General features: G+C 47.1%; 1 protein-coding gene across 3 annotated transcripts in view; it reads left to right on the top strand.

Annotated features, from left to right (window-relative positions):
- The first annotated feature begins 2,521 nt into the window (after window positions 1–2,521).
- NUB1 (negative regulator of ubiquitin like proteins 1) overlaps window positions 2,522–18,751 on the top strand; it is a 45,677-nt gene continuing 29,447 nt past the window's right edge. Inside the window, exons 1-3 of one of the 3 annotated variants that reach the window (XM_075922824.2) lie at window positions 2,522–2,640; window positions 14,321–14,438; window positions 14,550–14,717. In XM_075922824.2, coding sequence (XP_075778939.2) covers window positions 14,322–14,438; window positions 14,550–14,717 — 285 coding nt within the window. In that variant the 5' untranslated portion in view covers window positions 2,522–2,640; window position 14,321. Of the gene's footprint in view, window positions 2,641–2,671; window positions 2,825–2,914; window positions 3,221–14,320; window positions 14,439–14,549; window positions 14,718–18,751 lie in introns of those variants that run through there. The other 2 variants (XM_075922822.2, XM_075922823.2) reach the window with 2 other exon arrangements.

Raw genomic sequence — 18,751 nt, 5'->3', positions numbered from 1 at the left:
ACCAAACTTTTAACAGAATCATTTTAACTGTACAAGATGTTTTGGGGTGATTTTTGGTCTAGCTCTCCAGTCAGTTTATAGTTATGGGTGTAAATGTGGAAGTGAATAAGTGTGTGAGGTTTTTGTCCTCTGATTTAAGAGCCTGATCCGGTTTCCATTAAAGTCAAAGATAGGATACACAATGATTTCAATGGTCACGCAATGGAAGCCAAGAAATCTTCAGTAATTTATTATTTTTAATGTTTTGATTTTATCAATGATCAATTTAAGTCAATATATTTTAATTAGGCAATAATTAAAAGGCACATAAAATACACATGCAGCATAATATGAGAGGACATAGCTATGCCAACATACATTTTAAATGCAAGACTTATTCTTTTTACATTAAAATCTTTGTAGACTTCCTTGGAATTTAAGGAGAGGCAAATTACAACTAGAGACTTTACTATGGTACTTAATATCCTTTTGAGCTGACTGGAACAATTCATATACTTTAGAGCTTTTATATTAAGTTGTATTCATCTCAATAAGGCAATCTCTTTGAACTGCAAACACTCCATTGAGATAAATTTATATAATAAATTCATATTGTATAGTTATTGAATCAGGCGTTGGTAAAGATCATGGGTTAATTTCTAAGGCCTGATCTATACTTAAAACTTAGGTTGATACAGCTACTGATCTCAGAGGGTACAGCTAGACTGCGGGGGGTTATTGGGATGCCAGAGGTATCCTGAAAAAACTCTACCGAATCCAGGGAACGTGTTTGCTCCTCCACTTTTTTTTTTTTTTTTTTTTTGCAGAAGAGCAAATGTGCTTTTTCGGAAGTCCCTGTATTTCTTGTTCCATGAGGAATAGGGGGGCTTTCGAAAGAGGGTTTTTTTCCTGAAATCTGGCACAGTCTAGATGGGCCAAATTTCAGAAAGCCTCTTCCGACAAAAGTATCGGAAAAAGATAATGTGTGGAGCACATTTTGCATAACTTTTTCCAATAAATCCTCACAGTCTAGATGTACCCAGAGGGTAGAAAAATCCACACATTATCTGTCTGATAGTACAGCAACCCTGGAGATCCTACAGTAAAGGAAAAACCTCTTCCATTGCTGTAGTCTGTACACTTCTATAGCACCATATGCACAGCACTACATAGCTACACCAACAAAAGATGTGTAGGAACACCACCTCCCCAACTTCCAATAGCTACATCGACACAGCTTCATCTGCACTGGGGTTAAGTCACTGTCAGGCAGGTGTGTGAGTTTTTCACACTCCTAAACAATGCAGCTTTGTCAACTAATTTTTAAGTGTAGACCAAACCTAAAGTCAGATCCTCACTTCAAAAAGGTAATTTGTTTAATATTGAGATAGCTATTAATGTAATATCCTAGTAGAGAGAAGGCACAGATAGTTTTTAATCTCAGTGCCGCTTGTTAGTCAACCCAATATGCTGAGGCCTGGTTTAACTACCAATTTAGGTGTATGTAAGTCACCTTGGGCTCGTCTACACTGGCCCCTTTTCCGGAAGGGGCATGTAAATTTCACCTATCGTAGTAGGGAAATCCGCGGGGGATTTAAATATCCCCCGCGGCATTTAAATAGAAATGTCCGCCGCTTTTTTCCGGCTTTTAAAAAAGCCGGAAAAGAGCGTCTACACTGGCCCCGATCCTCCGGAAAAAGCGCCCTTTTCCGGAGGCTCTTATTCCTACTTTGGGCGCTTTTTTTTTTCCACCCCGCCCAAACCCACCCTGCAATTTAGAACTGCCCTGGTTCTCCCCAGAGCTGCTGCCTCTGCCTCTGCAGCCACATGCTTTTCTCATCAGGCACTGGGGCATGTGCGCAGAGTGGATGTTAACGTCTGGATGTGCAGCTCTGAACATTCAATTTGACAGGCACATGCTGCTGTCCCCTCCCTGATCACCTTTGCAGGGCAAAATCCCAGACATTTTTTGCCAAATTTCACTTGTGTTGAGGTACCCCCCCAGACTTCTCTTGCATACCTCTAAGGATACAGGCACCACTGGTTGAGAAACACTGTGATAGACTAAGCCGCTGAGCCATAACGCCCGGCCAAGAGACACTATAGCCAGGGTTAGATTCTGGGGTGAGGCACCGTGCCCAGTCCCCCAGGGGCGGACAGGCTACCCACCAGGTTTGTCTGCCCAGGGAAAAAGCACAGCTATTCTGGAATAGCTAAATTACACCATAATTATCCTGGAATAGTTACGGCTGGTCGGCTTCCCCCATGCACAGGGCCAGTGAGAATTTGTCCAAGAGGGGATCCCCGTTTCCTGGGCTCCAATATGTGCAGCTGGAGCCTATGAAAAGAAGGTGTCATAGCCCCCACCCAGGCACCAGGAGCAGGCAGGCACTTAGGCAAAGCAGGACACACGGCTCCTCTGCAGGGTCTGGCTGCCCCGTGTCCCCTTCCCTGTCCCCTCGGCCACCTCTTTACAACGGAGACAGCGCCACGTAGATGTCCAAACCCCAACCCCCTTGGATCTGGGGGAGCCCCTCCCCCCGTTCCCGCCCCGCCGCTGTCGGCGTCATGCTCAGGCCTGAGGGACAGGCGGCGAATACCTTGCTGGTCACCCCACTTCCGGGCGGATGGCGCCCCCTGAGGGCGCGCAGGGATATGAAGGTAAGAGGGTGGCGATGCCGGCGCTAGTCTTCACGTGTCCTGCACACGTGGGAGTCGTTCTCCCCTCACTTCGCTGCTTCCGGGCTTCCGTAGGGAGCCGGTTGCCCCGCCCCCCCCGCGCTGACTCTGCGAACGCAACGTAAACAAACGGCCGAGAGCCTGCCGAGCAGGAGCAAGTACAGAGGTGAGTGATACCTCGGAAGGTGGGGGCGGGGCCTTTCCGCCCCTGGGGGAGGCCGCGCGCTGGCGCAGCCCGGCCACGCCCCCTCCCCCTCCTCAACTGTTCCCGCCCCCTCCTACCTCTGCCACCTTCCGCCTCGGGGGGGCGCAGGCGCCGTGTTTTCCGGGGCGGGGGCCAATGCGGGGCGTCCCCTCCCCCACTCGGCACGCAGCTCGCTCGCGGCACCTGTCAGCGCTGGGGCCCGCCAGGGCAGCCGGCCGGTCGGCGCGAGCGGGGCCGGGCCACGCAGTGGTGCGAGGCCGGCAGAGGGGTCTGCGCTGAGCCCGTCGCGCTGCCCAGGCCGTAGAGTGACCGGCGCGGCTGGCTCGGGGCTGTGGCCAAGGCCGCGCTGAGCCTGGGGTAAGGTTGGCCTAGCGCCCGCCGCACTCACGCCGCCCCTTGGCCCAGGGCTCGGGGTGTGGAATAGCCACACCCCTCGCTGAGGCACTTACACCGGCCTGATTCCCGCCCGGGCGGCGCTCTCCTCGCCGACAGCCACAGTGCGGCCTGGGACCGCTGGAGCTTAGGCGCCTGTTCACGACACAGCAGGCAAACCCTGCTTAGGTACCACCTTGCACTCCGCCCGGGATTTGGTCTGGCCCCTCTGCGCCCTGGAGTCCCCAACTCAGCAAATATGTGCTCATGCGCATTAGCGGTTGATGAGGGATTGAAGTGTCATTGGGCCTGCAGAGAATGTGTTTCCCTAGCCCTTGGCAGGCACCATCTCTGGAGCGGAGCATCTCGGGCTGTGTGCTGAGCTGTATGTCGGAACTTATTCACAAGGCTGTAGCTATGAGACAGCAAGGTGCCCCCGAATGGCACGGCAGGCAGAGTCCCACCAATGCCAGCTATGTCTACACTCGCCGCTTCAGGCTAAGCATAGAATATTGCAGAGCCTCATTTGCATACCTAATGAGCCACCATTTGTGCAGAAGAGGCTCTTGCGCCAGAAGGAGCTGTCTACATTGCCCCCTTCTTGCGCAAGAAAAACTCTCTTGCACAATGTCATTATTCCTGAAAATAATCGGTGTAACGGCATTGCGCAAGAGGGTTTTTCTTGTGCGAGAAGGAACAGTGTAGGCAGTTCTTTTTGGTGCAAGAGCCTCTTCAGCAAAAATGGTGGCTCATTAGGTACACAAATGAGGCTCAGCAATATTCCACACTTAGCCTCACTTGCATATTTCTCGCGCAAGAAGCTGTGAGTGTAGACATAGCCCAAGAGGAGCACGGCCACATCAGAGCTCTATGGAGGGATTGTCCAGGTGTTTCCCTCCACAGAGGCCAACCTACTAGTATTCGTTTATCAAAGTGAAAGGCAGAGAAGGCAAAATGTGCTGACAATATGCTCAGGATTTGGCCAGGGTGGGGAAAACGATTTAATGTGGCCTCATTAACCAACAGAATTACATTACACCGAACTACACTGATCAGCAGGTACACACCAACACAATCACAATTGACCAAACACAGGATGCACCCTCTAGAATTGTTTCCAACCTAGTTAATCATCATGAAAACCTACTGTGCTTTTCCATACCTAAAAGGAGGAGGACTTAGTATATGACCCTCTACTGCATGAGCTAAAAGCCAGTGGGCTATTAGCTAAGGGTATAGAGCAGACTCATTATTCTCTCTGTGGCTGCATCTAGATTGGCATGATTTTCCGGAAATGCTTTTAATGGAAAAGTTTTCCGTTAAAAGCATTTTTGGAACAGAGCGTCTAGATTGGCAAGGATGCTTTTCCGCAAAAGCACTTTTTGTGGAACAGCGTCCGTGCCAATCTAGATGCGCTTTTCCACAAAAAAGCCCCGATCGCCATTTTCGCAATCGGGGCTTTTTTGCGGAAAACAAATCTGAGCTGTCTACACTGGCCCTTTTGCACAAAAGCTTTGCGCAAAGGGACTTTTGCCTGAACGGGAGTAGCATAGAATTTCCATAAGAAGCACTGATTTTTTTACAGTAGGAAGTCAGTGCTTTTGCGGAAATTCAAGCGGCCAGTGTAGACAGCTGGCAAGTTTTTCCGGAAAAGTGCTGATTTCCCGGAAAAACTGGCCAGTCTAGACACAGCCATTATGTTCTCAGTGCCACTAGAGGGGACAGTCCACTACACCCAGTAGGTGTGTGGGTTACACTATGTCGATGGGACAGCTCCTTCTGTCTGCATAGCTACCACCTCTCGAGGTGGAGAACCCATGCTGATGGGAGAAGCTCTCCTGTTGACTTCTGTAGCATCTTCATTAACGTTACTGGAGCATTTGCCATAAGCAAAGACAAGCCTTTGATGAGATGGATTAACTACGTCAATTGAAATGTGCTTTGCATCACTATAAGAAATGTCTGCAGTTTGGCGCTACAGCTGCAGTGCTGTAGTGGTGCTTCTCTGGTGATAGTGTAGACATGCCTTCAGTATTTTACTACAGTATATAGCTCCTTATGGAGCATAGCATATTGCCCTACTACTAATATATTTGGGTATTTTAAAAATACATCGAAGTGCTGGAGCTGGTAGCACTTTTTATCATGGTGGTCATAGCCTAAAAATAATGACAGTTCTATTCCCTCACCCCCGCTCTCCAGTAACTAATCTCTTATTTCCATTAGAGTTGCTTTTCTTTGACATGGTTTGGGAGAATGGTGCCCCAAATACCAAGTTGCATTTGGTTACCTGCAAATGGTTACGGGCAGATTAGCTACTCCCACAGACAAGGAAAATGTACAGCTATACTTATTTTAGTACTTACATACCATGCTAACAAATATTTTAGAAATATCTAAGACAGAGCTAAAGTAAACATGTAGATTTTAAAATCTAATATACCTGTCTGCACTTACGAAATACCCATCATTGCTGCATCGTTTTGCTGAAGAGGAGATACTGGATTTGTAGGAGCAGAGGCTGTACAGGCCAGGATTTTCTAGGGAAGTCCAGGTCTGCATGCTTGGTAGAAAATCTGTTGTGCATGAGTCCAAGTCCTATCAGGGAACTTCTAACATTAATCACCATGACATTAATGTTTTAGTTCCACTTGCAGGAGACCACACCACACCAGTTCCCCTTAGTGATGCCTCCTCACTTCTAGCAAAGCCCAAGTTACATGTTTTGTTCAGGAAGCTTTCACCACATAGTCCCGATCCCTTCCCTCTGTGTGGCTGCCAGAACTCATTCATTATCCATTTGCACTTTAGTGCCATTTAGAATGGAGAAGCAACTGATTCTGTGAATGCTTTTTATTTATAAACTAGAAGATTTACCCAGCATTGCTTGGGTCCTTGTGGGGGCTCAGGACAGAGGGTCGGAGGTGCAGGAGTCAGAGATGGAAGGCCCAGAGGAGTTCACCAGGCCCACCTTCAGTGGCAAGAATAGCACTGCTCCAGAGATGGTGGCTCCCTGGGATGCCGAGGGCCATGCTGACTGGCCAGTGGCTCCTCTGGGAGGGGAGGGCAGAGCCATGCGTCCTGTCTCCTCCACTCCCCACCTGCATCTTCTCCAGGGGTGCAAGGCCTGGCCTCCCCAGTCCACATCTCCTCTGGGGGGGAGGTCCAGGGTCACGCCGACCAGCCTCCCTGGCCAGCATTTCCTCCTGGGGGAGGAGGAGGAGATCTGGGGACACACTGTGTCATCTCCCCCATCCCTCATCTCCTTCAGGGAGGGAGAGCCAGGGCTGCACTGGCTAGCTTCACTGGTGCTCCTAGGAGGGCCATGCCCTCCCATCCAGTGCTGGGGTTTGGGGCAGGGGACCACTGACTGGTGGTCAGCAACATGGAGAACTCTAGCCATAGCAGGCCACTCTCTTCCTGGTATGACTGGCCCCCCCTGTGGTCACTCTGCAATGTAACTGTCCCCCTTGCTCACTGCCCACAGTGGGCATTGCGGAGATACTAACTACATTATTTGTTAGTCTCTAAGGTGCTGCAGAACCATTCATTGTTTTTTATTGCGGAGCATAACTGTCCGTGCTCTCAGCCCCTTCCCTTTATGTATTATGGGAAACAGTCCCATTCCAGGCATTTTCCATTTTCCTGGCGCAACCAAATCCTGACCCTATTTGAAGTGAGGATAAGAGGAAGTTGCATACCAAATGTGGTGGTCCTAGCTCTTACCATTTAGGAGGAATTCTTGAACAAATGGACTCATAGACAGATAGATGGACTCATGGATAGACAGACAGATGCACAAACTCTCTAAAATATATAAAGAGATGCCTGATATTACATTGAAAACATCCAGTGAGAAATACCCACAATCTTTTATTGTAAACAGCTTTGGGAAATACCCTGTAGCTTTTAGTGACTCATCACTAAAGTGAAAGTTGAATTTTTGCAGGAACATTAATGTCGCTGGCTGATGGAGAGGTATGTCTAAATGTTTTTAAGGATTATTTTTGGAATACTGCAGCTTATTTCTCATAAATGAATGTTGTTAGTAAGATTAAAAAGTGGGTCTGAAATTTCTGTTTAATAAACTCGGATGATTTTTATAGATTAAAAAAGTGGCTTGCGCCATTGCATTTACAAAAACGAAACTACTTTTTTATATAAATATTCTTAAAACAATTTGTTAGAATGAAAGTAAAATACATTTAACTTGGGACTGAAAAAATTCTTAGTTTTGTTGTTATAGTTTTAAAAGAATCAGAAATGAGCTTGATTTACAAAACTATAACAAAAATGTTGATAGCAAAGCCACTGTGTGTATGATCCATTTTCAGATTCAGTTTGTAGTTAAAGTTCTGCACATTGACGTTAACATATTCTCCAGTGTGCCAAGTATAGTTTGTAAACTTAGGGAAATGGAAACTGTTACAAAAAGAACAAATTGTTACACTGTATTTACACGCAAACCTCCTGTAAATCTCTATTATTTTAGGCAATATTTGTGAAGGAAAATATCTTTTATAAAATGATTTCCAGAATACACAAAAAGATAAAAATAGAAAATAATAATAGCATTAATGAATAAAAAGCTACTTAAAAGAAGTTGTAAATGGATGAAAAAAATAAAGGGAGGACTATTAATAATAACCACATTGCTTTGTTGTTATTATTATTATTATTATTATTATTATTTTTAAGTTTAATAGGTTTATTCTGTTTCCTCTTCTTGTGGTAAATAATATTCTGCCACTTTCTAAAAATAGTCCCTTCAAAGTAAAAAGAATGCATTGCTCACTCTGTGTGGTAGCACTGGGAATTTCCAGGGACTAATAGAGTATGTGTGTGTGTTGACTCTTAAGCCTCCAGAAGGGGCACTACAAAAAACAGGGGGAGAAGGGAAAGAGCAGGAGGCTACGCCATCATTTTCTACACAATTTACTTTTCTATTTAAAAACAAAACAGTTTCTTGTCTTTGTGGATGCAAAAAACTTCCAAATGTCATACAAGTGTAAATTGATCTAGGATACATCTAGACTACATGCCTCTGGCGACGTTAGACTACCCGGCATAGGAAAATGAAGCGGCGATTTAAATAATCGCCGCTTCATTTACATTTACATGGCTGCCGCGCTGAGCCGATCAGCTATTTGTCGGCTCAGCGCGGTAGTCTGGACGACATCATAGGCATTTGTCGACCACCCAGGTATGCCTCATCCCAGGAGCAGTGTTGAGCAGTTTACAGGGAAACTGTCTGTTGGTACGGTAGCCTTTGCCTACAAATTTGGCTTTTGTTTTTAAGAAAGAAGGACTTTTTGAAAATCAGATATTAATAGAAATGTATCTATTTTTTTGCCATTTCCTTTGAACACTCTATGGCACTCTTCTAACATGGAAGATCGAAAAGTGAAACTATCTACAAACAAAAGAGAAACTGGTTAATATATTTTTACCACCCAGTCTTAGAGTAATTAATGTGAAATGCCAACATTTAAAAAGCCTTTCCATGTAAGCTGTGAAATTCTTTTTCTGAATAAGGTTGAGTGTCAAGTGGCCAAAAGCATTTATGTGCACTGAGGTTTCCCCCTTGTATCACCTCCACCTCCATACTGCAGTTGTAGCTGAGCTGCACAACAAATGCTGTAAAGTCAAACCCTATCCTTGGCAGAAGTCTGATGATCTGTAGGCATGCTGCTACTGTCTCTGTTAAGGGACTTTTTACTTTACGAAAATGTGTCCTGTTAATATGTACAGATAATTTGGACAAGGCTCTAAGTATTTCCTGAAAGATAATTATATGCTCTATGTCAGGAGTAGGTATGTAAGTGACTAATCAATTAGTCGACTAGTTGCTTCCCCCCCTTTGCTGCCTCTATCAGAAAGAGGCATCAAGTCAGAGAGGAGGGGAAGAAGAGGAGCTACTGGGGGAACTGGCTTAAAAGCCGGTTTGCTCCTACTCCATGGAAGGAGCAGGGGTGCAGTGATGGAGTTCCACCTTGGAAATGTACAAGAGTCCCTGCTGGGGCTCTTGTACATTTCAAAGTGGAAGCGTTGCATGGAGTCTGGGGCTGGTGGGGGACTCAGAGACCCCTGCTGGCCCCAGGCTTTGTGCCACATTTCAGTATTTGAAATGCATAAGAGTCCCAGTAGGGGCTCTTGTACATTTCAAAGACGAAATGCTGTGCTGCACTTCCGCCTTTGAAATGTAGCAACAGCCCAGCAGACTCTTCCTACATTTCAAAGTGGAAGACCCTTATCGACTAATTGAATAGTCAGAGGAAATTCCATCAACTATTCAATTAGTTGATTAATCTAATTTTAACATCCCTAGTCAGAGGTGGGCAATAATTTTTGATAGGGGGGAGGCCACTCCAAGAATTTGGAAAGTGGTCAAGGGCTGCAGTCTTCCATGATATTTATGGAGGAGATGTGGAGGTCTGGGATGGAGATTAGGTGCAGAAGGGAGCTTGGGGTAAGTGAGGGAATTTGGGTCAAGGAGGCATTTGTGACTTGGGGCACAGGACTGGGTGCAGGGGGTTGGATTGTGACTTAGGGCAGGGAATTGGGATACAGGAGTGGGTGCTGGGATTTTGCTTGTGAGTTGGACAGGAAGGGACTGTGATCTGGGGTAGGGGATTGGGGCGTTAGATCTAGAAGGGGATATGGGTGCAAGAGGGGACAGAGGATTTAGGTATGTGGAGTAGGGGGCAGGAATAGAGAACAGAGGATTGGGGAAGGGAGGGGCTGGAGGGACAGAGGCAAGCTCGGGCTAGGACACTTACCATCCAGAAGCCGTTCCTGAATCAGCCTCCCTGCCAGGGAGTGTTCCCTCTAAGCTGCCTGGCAGCACAGCTTCACAGGTGATTCATCAGTCCTGCTCAGTTAGTCAGCTCCAAGCATGGAGCCCTGAGCCTCTGACTGGGCGGGGCTGATGAAGCACCTGTGAAGCTGTGCTGCCCCTCAGTTTAGAGGAAACACTGCTGCCTGCCCCGCCCCCACACAGGCTGCAGATATGTGCTCTGGAGCCCCTTGTGCTTTGTGGCTGCCTGTTGTTGAAACAGGCAGCTCCCATTATCTGGTTACTGGCCAGAAACCAGCCAATCGGATTGTGCTTGGGGCAGGAGCAGCTCCTAAAGCAACCGCCCTGCAGCCTCATTTCTGAGTGGTGTGCGGGTGGGGCAAGGCAAGTGGGGAGCAGTGTCTCTGGGCCGGACTGGTGGTTTGGCAGGTCTCTGGTGGTTTGGCAGGCCAGATCCAGCCCACGGGCTGTATTTTGCCCAGGTTTCCTCTATGTTATTGTGTGAGAATGATTGCCGGCATGTCACAACTTAGACATAAGCCTGATCCATTTTACATCCCCTCCCCTCCATCTTAACATAATAATGTCTATATTGGGTCAGACCAAAAGTCCATGTAGTCTAGTAACCTATCTTCCGACAGTGGCCAAGACCATATGCCTCCAATGGAGTGAACAGAACAAGTAATTATCAAGTGATCCCTCTCCTGTTATCCATTTCCAGCCTCTGACAAACAGAGGCTAGGGACACTATTCCTACCCATCCTGATTAAAAAGTATTGATTGACCTATCCTCCGTGAATTTATCTAGTTTTTTTAACTCTGTTATAGTCCTGATCCAAGGAGTTCCACAGGTTGACTGTGTACTGTGTGAAGAAATACTTCCTTTTGTTGCTTTAAACCTGCTACCTATTAATTTAATTCGGTGACTCTTGTTCTTATGTTATGGGAACAAGTAAATAACTTTTTCTTATTCACTTTCTCTATACCTGTCATGATTATATAGATCTCTATCATATCCCTCCTTAGTTTCCTCTTTTCTAAGCTGAAAGTCCAAGTCTTTTTAATCTCTCTTCACATGACATCTGTTCCAAACTCTTAATCATTTTTGTTGCCCTGTTCTGGGAACCTTTTCTGAAGCCAATATATCTTTTTTGAGATGAGGTGACCACATCTGTACACAGTATTCAAGATGTAGGCGTACAATGATTTTATATAGAGGCAATAAAATGTTTTCTGTCTTATTCTCTATCCCTTTTTTTAATGATTCCTAACATTGTTTGCTTTTTTAACTGGCTCTGCAGATTGAGTGGATGTTTTCAGAGAACTATCCACAATGAGAGAACAATCCAAGATATCTCTTAGAGTGGTAATAGCTAAATTAGTGCCCATCATTTTGGATTACTTTGCATTTATCAAAATTAAAATTCATTTACCATTTTATTGCCCAGTTACCTAGTTTTGTGAGATCCTTTTGAAGCTCTTCACAGTCTGTTTCGTTCTTCATGATCTTGGCAGTTTATTATCATCTGCAAATTTTGCCACCTCATTGTTTATCCCTTTCTCCCGATCATCTAGAAATATGTTGTATAGGATTGGTCCCACTACTGACCATTGGGGAACACCACTAATTACCTCTCTCCATTCTGAAAACTGACCATTTATTCTAACCCTTTGTTTCCTATCTTTTAACCAGTTATCAATCCATAAGAGGACCATGACAGCTTACTTTACTTAAGAGCCTTTGGTGAGGGACCTTGTCAAGGGCTTTTTGGAAATCTAAGTACACTATATCCACTGGATCCCTCTTGTCCACATGTTTGTTGACCCCCTCCCCACAAAGAACTCTAGTAGATTAGTAAGGAATGATTTGCCTTAACAGAAACCATGTTGACTTTTCCCCAACAAATTATGTTCATCTGTGTGTCTGACAAATCTGTTCTTTACTATAGTTTCAGTTAATTTGCCCGGTGCTGATGTTAGACTTACTGGTCTGCACAGGACTTCATCTACCAGTATATTTTCACTTACCCACCATAACACTCACATGCCACTCAAGCATCCTTCTTAACTGCTGACAATCCTCATAGGAAGACAGCCCCGGGCACTGCTACAGACAGTCTGTACAACTCAGCCCTGAAATGAGGCTAGGGCAGAGGTTTTCAAACTCTGGATATATACAGTAAACTCTGGGTCACAGCTTGTCAGGGCAAGCCACTAGCTGGCTGCGAAACACTTTGTTTACTTGCGCCTCTACAAGTGCAGGAGATCACAGCTCCTGTTGACCACATTCTTAGCCAATGGGAGCTGCGAGATTGTGCTGGAAGCAGGGGCAGTGTGCAGAGCTTCTCCCTCTCTGTCCCCCGAGCTTGCTGCATTCAGACAAGCACACAGCCCCCTTTGCCAGCTGCTCTGGGTGGCATGCAAAGGTGGGGCAGTTAGGACAACTGCCTGAGGTTGAGCTGCAGGCTGGATCTGGTGGCTTGGTGAAACCTCATGCAGATGAGTCATTGAATTGTGATTCCCTTGCTGGACAATGGCTGTCGATTGTTGTTTTGACACCTGCCCAGGCGCTGGTTAATTTTCTTGCTGTTGTGTCTGGGGAGTTAATATCTGGCTGATTCTCCAGTTTACAGAGCAGATTTAAGTGACAACCATACAGCACCAATCTCATAACTTCATATGCACTAAAGATGCACATATTTAGATAGAACAGTGAGTTTCAGCCAATCATAACCTCTCCCCAGTACCTCACAAGTCATGCTTCATATACAATATCACAATTTTATGTACAGATGGGGAATATCTGGGGGCTTTCAGGGCCCTCCTTTGGAATGTAGAGTGTCACACAGAGGTCAATCTGCATGGAGCCAGTTGCAGGAGCAGGGTCTTTATTTTGTAAAATATATTATTTTTAACCTATGAATGTTCCTTATAAACCATGAAATTACACTAGAGAAGTATATACAGTAAACTTCCGATAATCCGGCACCTTTGGGACCCAGGGGGTGCCGGATTATCAAATATACCGGACTATCGGAAGGGGGGGCTATGAGGGGTCTCGGGTCGGGGGGGTGCCACCCCAGACCCTTCATAGCCCCCCCTTCCGATAGTCCGGCTCTGCCCCAAGCATCCCTGATTCAGCTGCTGCTGAAACTGACCAGCAGTGGCTAAATCGGAGATACCTGGGGCAGAGCAGCTGGAGTGCTGCTGGGTTGGTCCCGCAGCACCGCTCGGCGCTACTGGACCAACCCGGTAGCACCCGAGCTGCTCTGCCCCAGGTGTCCCCAAGTCAGCTGCTGCTGATACTGATCAGTGGCTGACTCCAGGAAGCCCGAGACAGAGCTGCTTTGCCCCGGGCTTCCTGGAGTCAGCCGCTGGTCAGTTTCAGCAGCGGCTGAATCAGGACGCCTGGGGTAGAGCAGCTGGGGGGCTGCCGGGTTGGCTCCACAGCGCCGAGGTGCAGCGCTACTGGACCAACCCAGCAGCACCCCAGCTGCTCTGCCCCAGGCGTCCCCAAGTCAGCCGCTGCTGAAACTGACCAGTGGCTGACTCCAGGAAGCCCAAGGCAGAGCTGCTCTGCCCCGGGCTTCCTGGAGTCAGCCACTGGTCAGTTTCAACAGCAGCTGAATGGGGGACACCTGGGGTGCTGCCTGGTTGGGCCCGCAGCCCCGAGGGGCAGCGCTAGGGGACTTACCCGGCAGCGTCCCCAGCTGCTCTGCCTCTGGCTTCCCCGATTCAGCCGCTGGTCAGTTTTAGCAGCGGCTGAATAGGGAAAGCTGGGGGCAGAGCAGCTCCAATGGTCCGGCTGCCCGGAGCACTTCCAGGTTCCTGATGGTGCCGGACCATCAGGAGTGCTGGACCGTCAGATGCCAGACCATTGGAGTTTTACTGTATAAGCAAACTGAAGAAAACATTGTAGAATTGTCAGCAGATTTCCATCTCCGAATTTAAGTGAAATGTGTAGAGAAATGCTTTCAGCTCTTCTAATGGTTTCACATTATACTTCACTTGTTTGGCTATTTATATTAAACTGCAATACTGATGTTTTCCTGGCAGTCATTATGTTGCTGAAATCAGCACTTGCCAACACATTTCCATTTTCTCATGCAGCTGGTTTAATAAAAAGAAAAAAAATATTTAAACAGAAAACTTTTCCTAATTATTACATAATTATCATAAATAACTTTCAGGATCTGGGCCTGAGTTAAACAAGGTCTTCTGATTCATCAGAGAAACAACCATATAAAAAGATTAGTTTAAAAAAAATCCTGTTTTGTTTTGTATTAAAGAATGGCGCAAAAGAAATACTTTGCAGCAAAACTTAAAAATTGTTTAAGAGAAGACAAAATTCAGCTTTGGAAACCTCCGTACACAAATGAAAATAAAGAAGCTGGTCTGGAATTGAAGGTACGTACTCTGCCTCACTGTTCTGAAGTTTTTTCACCTATATTTCATACACATGACACATTTTACTGTTGTGTGTTTTTCTAATGTATCTTCTGTTACTTTTTTTGTTAGGAGCTTGCACAGAAATATTCAGCCACGCTGAATCTCAGTGAAAATGAAACAGAGAGCATACTTGAAGAAATAAGAAGTAAAGCAATTGAGCGTGGAACAGGAAATGAAGCTTATAGGGCAACAGGGGTTGCAACACTTGAAGTGGCTTTACCTCGTAGGTTGCAAAAAGTAAGTCTGTGTGCATAAAAGTTATGAAAAGAAGCATAACTAAAATCTATAGTAGATGCCATAAAACTTTCATTAATTCTGTATGTGATGCAAAACATTTCATTTGTGTTAAGCTAAATCTGTTGGAGGAGGAGGCAATTCAGTTCAGCCATAAAATTTTCTAGAAAAAAAATAAAACACATTGTAGCTTTTCCCTCTTTAGGGTCATTCTGAAAAAATTCTGAATAGAGAAAAATCAAATAAATTTAACACGATCTTTTCTGATCTAACCATTCAAATTAAAAATAGTGCTCATTCAGTTTTACTACTTCTATAAAACATCTTAAGTTGTCAATACAGTAAAAACTGTTTTGTCCAGCACTTGGCCAACCTGAAGGCTCTATAAATCAGCATTTCTGATCTTCTTGGAAAGTCTGGTTTATAATCTAGTTGGTGAAGGGCTGGCAGGCTTCCTGTCTGACTCCATATCGCTCCCCGGAAGCAGCAACATACCCCTGATGCTTTTAGATGGAGGAACACCCACAGGGACTCCATGCACTATCCCACTCTGCTCTGAGCACTAGCTCCGCAGCTCCCATTGGCCTGGAACTGTGGTCAGTTGGAGCTGCAGAGGCAGAACCTATAAGCTGAGGCAGCACTCAAACTGCCTATCCATGCCTCTGCCTAGAAGCAGCAGGGACATGGTATCCTGCTGGCTTGGAGCCACCCAAGGTTAGAACTGCCCAGATCTCGCACCCCAAACCGTTCCTGCACTCCAACCCAGAGCTACCTCTTGTGCTGCAAACTCCTCATCCCTGACCCCCCCTTTAAATTAAATTAATGGAGATTGCCTATCTCCTAGAGCTGGAAGGGATCTTGAAAGGTCATTGAGTCCAGTCCCTTGCCTTCACAGCAGGACCAGGTACCATCCCTGACAAATTTTTGCCCCAAATCCCTAAATGGCCTCCTCAAGGATTGAACTCGCAACCCTGGGTTTAGCGGGCCTATGCTCAAACCACTGAACTATCTCTTGGAGTCCACACCGTCCCCCTCCCAGACCTCTCACCCCTCCCACATTGTTCTGATTGACGTTTAGTTAACTAGAATATTTGACTATCCAGCATGCGCCATTCCTCCAACATGCCAGACAACAAAACTTTTATTGTACGGGGTGTCCCCACTATAAGTTGCCCTGGTATACATCCATTCCTCACTAAAGTCGTTGACACTTGTATGAACTGATGCATTATAAGTCCTCCCATTCCCCACTCTTAAGCCACAGCAAAAAAGTTCCCCACTTTAAGTTATTTTGCTGTAAGTCTAAACTTTTTGGAATGTATCTTGGACTTATAGCAAGGATGGCCTATACATTGATATTGTTCTTTTTATGTTTTGTTTAATCACAGTTTTAATTATAAACAAAACCCTTATTTAGGCCCAGTTAGTAACCCCAAAACAACATTGTCTTTTATCATGTAAAAGACATTTCTTTGACAAATGTATTTACTTGGGCTGTCAATTAATTGCTGTTAACTCAAGCAGTTATCACAAAACAAATTAACTAGATTAATAAAAAGTCACACTTATTCACATTTTAAACCAACTGAAATTTATTATAAATACTAGCAGATGTACCCTTAACTTTTTTTGCGGGGGAAGAGGGGTGCAGAAGTCAGGGCATGGTGTGGAGGGTGTAGGAGTCAGGGCATGGGATTGGAAGGTGTGGGGATACTGAAAGCAGGGGATGTAGGGTGCAGGAATCAGGGCATGGTATAGGAATCAGGGCAGGGGCCTGTGGGTGAGGGCTTCTTAGGGCAGGGGGCTAGGGCCATAGGGGTTGAAGTGAGGGACTGGGGATATGAAATGTCTCAGGGCAGGGGGCAGGGGGTGGGGGCAGGGAACAGGAGTGAGAGATCAGGGTGAGGAGGGGATCAGGTCGAGAGATGGGGGGTGGACGAGTAAGGGTTTGGGGATGAGAATGGGCTAAGGGCAGGGGGCTAGTATGGAGGTAGGCGGAGTGAGGGATCAGTGGCGAGGAGTGGCTCAAGGCTTGGTCCTTGGTCCTGCCATGAGGGCATGGGTCTGGACTTGATGACCTCTCGAGATCCCTTCCAGTTCACGGCAGGGAGTTGGGAGGTGGGGGGGGGGGGCTCACCAGAGCCACCCACGGTGGCTGGGGAAGCACTGTCTGGGCAGCAGCAGGTCCTCAAGACCATTCATGGTGGTGAGGGTAGCACTGGCAGGGTGGTGGTGGGGGCTCCTTGGGATAGCCAGGGCCATTCTGCTTTGAAGGGGTTGGTTCCCTGGGGCCAGCAGAGGTGGTGAGGGCTGCGCTGAATGTCTGTGCACTTGTATGTCCAGGGCTGCTGCAGGCCTTCTCTCTGTTCCCTCCCCCACATTTTGCTGTCAACCAGCAGAGCACTTCCTTCTGCCAGACTGGCTACAGAGAGAAGCCCTGAGCCTCTGCAGCTCTGCTCTGGCCCCACGGAAGCCTCCCAAGTATCAGTAAGCTGCAGGAGGGGGCGAGGGAAGCAGCATAGGCAGGGAGGGAGAGAGGGAAGCCCCTGGCCCCCATTAGGAGTGACATAGGGAGAAGAAGGGAGGCCCCAGGTTACTTGCAGGAGGTGCACGGAAGGGATGGGAAGCACCTAGACCCCAGCAGAGGCTCAAGGGAATGGGGATTCTGTCCAACACCACCCTGTCCAGCACCAGCACAGGAATCTTCCTGGATGGTGGCCGGCAACATTCAGCGCCCCTCTCCCAGTTTGCCAGTGTCTTACTTGTGTGCCTCCCTTTCCCTCCCCGCCCCCCTCCCCGTGGGCACTCTGCAATATAACTGTCCCTCCTAGCAGCCCCCTTCCTTTCCATATTATGGAAAACATTACCATTCCAGGCACTTCCCATTTTCCTGGTACAACCAAACTTTGACCTTGCTTTTAATTAGCATAAGAGGATGCTGCATACCGAATTTGGTGGTCCTAGTTTGTACTGTTTAGGAGTTCATGAACAAATGGACTCACAGACAGACAGGTGGACATTTCTAAACTATATAGATACATTTTGGCTGTTTTCTACATTTTCAAATATTTATTTCAGTTACAACACAGATTACAGAGCGTACAGTGCTCATTTTATATTTTTATTTACAAATATTTGCATTGTAAAAAGATAAGAAATAGTATTTTTCATTTCCTTATACAAGTACTGTAGTGCAGTCTTGATCGTGAAAATGCAACTTATCACCTCACTTCTACTGATAATAATAGAAGGCATTTTCCATCACTGGTGAAGGCAGTCTGTACTCCTATTCATAGTGAACAATGGTGTCCATTTTGAAAGATGCAGTACAGGCAGTCCCCGGGTTACGTACAAGATAGGGACTGTAGGTTTGTTCTTAAGTTGAATCTGTATGTAAGTCGGAACTGTCATCCAGATTCAGCCGCTGCTGAAACTGATCAGTTTCAACAGCGGCTAAATCTGGACACCAGTTCCGACTTACATACAGATTCAACTTAAGAACCCCAGGCGTCCCCAAGTCAGCTGCTGCTGAAACTGATCAGCAGCTGATTCCAGGAAGCCCGGGGCAGAGCAACTCTGCCTCGGGCTTCCTGTAGTCAGCCGCTGGTCAGTTTCAGCAGCGGCTGACTTGGGGACGCCTGGGGCAGAGCAGCTCGGGTGCTGCTGGGTTGGTCCAGTAGCGCCAAGGAGCGGTGCTGCGGGACCAACCGGCAGCGCCCTACCTGCTCTACCACAGGCCCCGGGCTTTGCTCCACGTCTCCCTGGTCTGCTGGGGGGGGGCACTAGCTGCGTCCCCCCCCAGCAGACCAGGGAGACGCGGAGCAAAGTGGCGGAGGACCCGGGCCGGACCGCGGCGCTGTCCGGCCCGGGTCCTCCGCGGCTTTGCTCAGCGTCTCCCTGGTCTGCAGACATGGGAGACGCTGAGCAAAGCCGCGGAGGACCCGGGCCGGACCCGCGGCACTTCCAGCTGATCTGGAAGCGCCGCGGGTCCGGCCCGGGTCCTCCGCGGCTTTGCTCCCCGTCTCCCTGGTCTGCTG

The sequence above is a fragment of the Pelodiscus sinensis genome, chromosome 2 (genome assembly GCF_052426305.1).
Source record: "Pelodiscus sinensis isolate ZL-2025 chromosome 2, ASM5242630v1, whole genome shotgun sequence".
Lineage (NCBI taxonomy): Eukaryota > Metazoa > Chordata > Testudines > Trionychidae > Pelodiscus > Pelodiscus sinensis.
The sequence above is the reverse complement of the archived record's forward strand: the minus strand, read 5'-3'. Positions and strand labels throughout refer to the sequence as shown.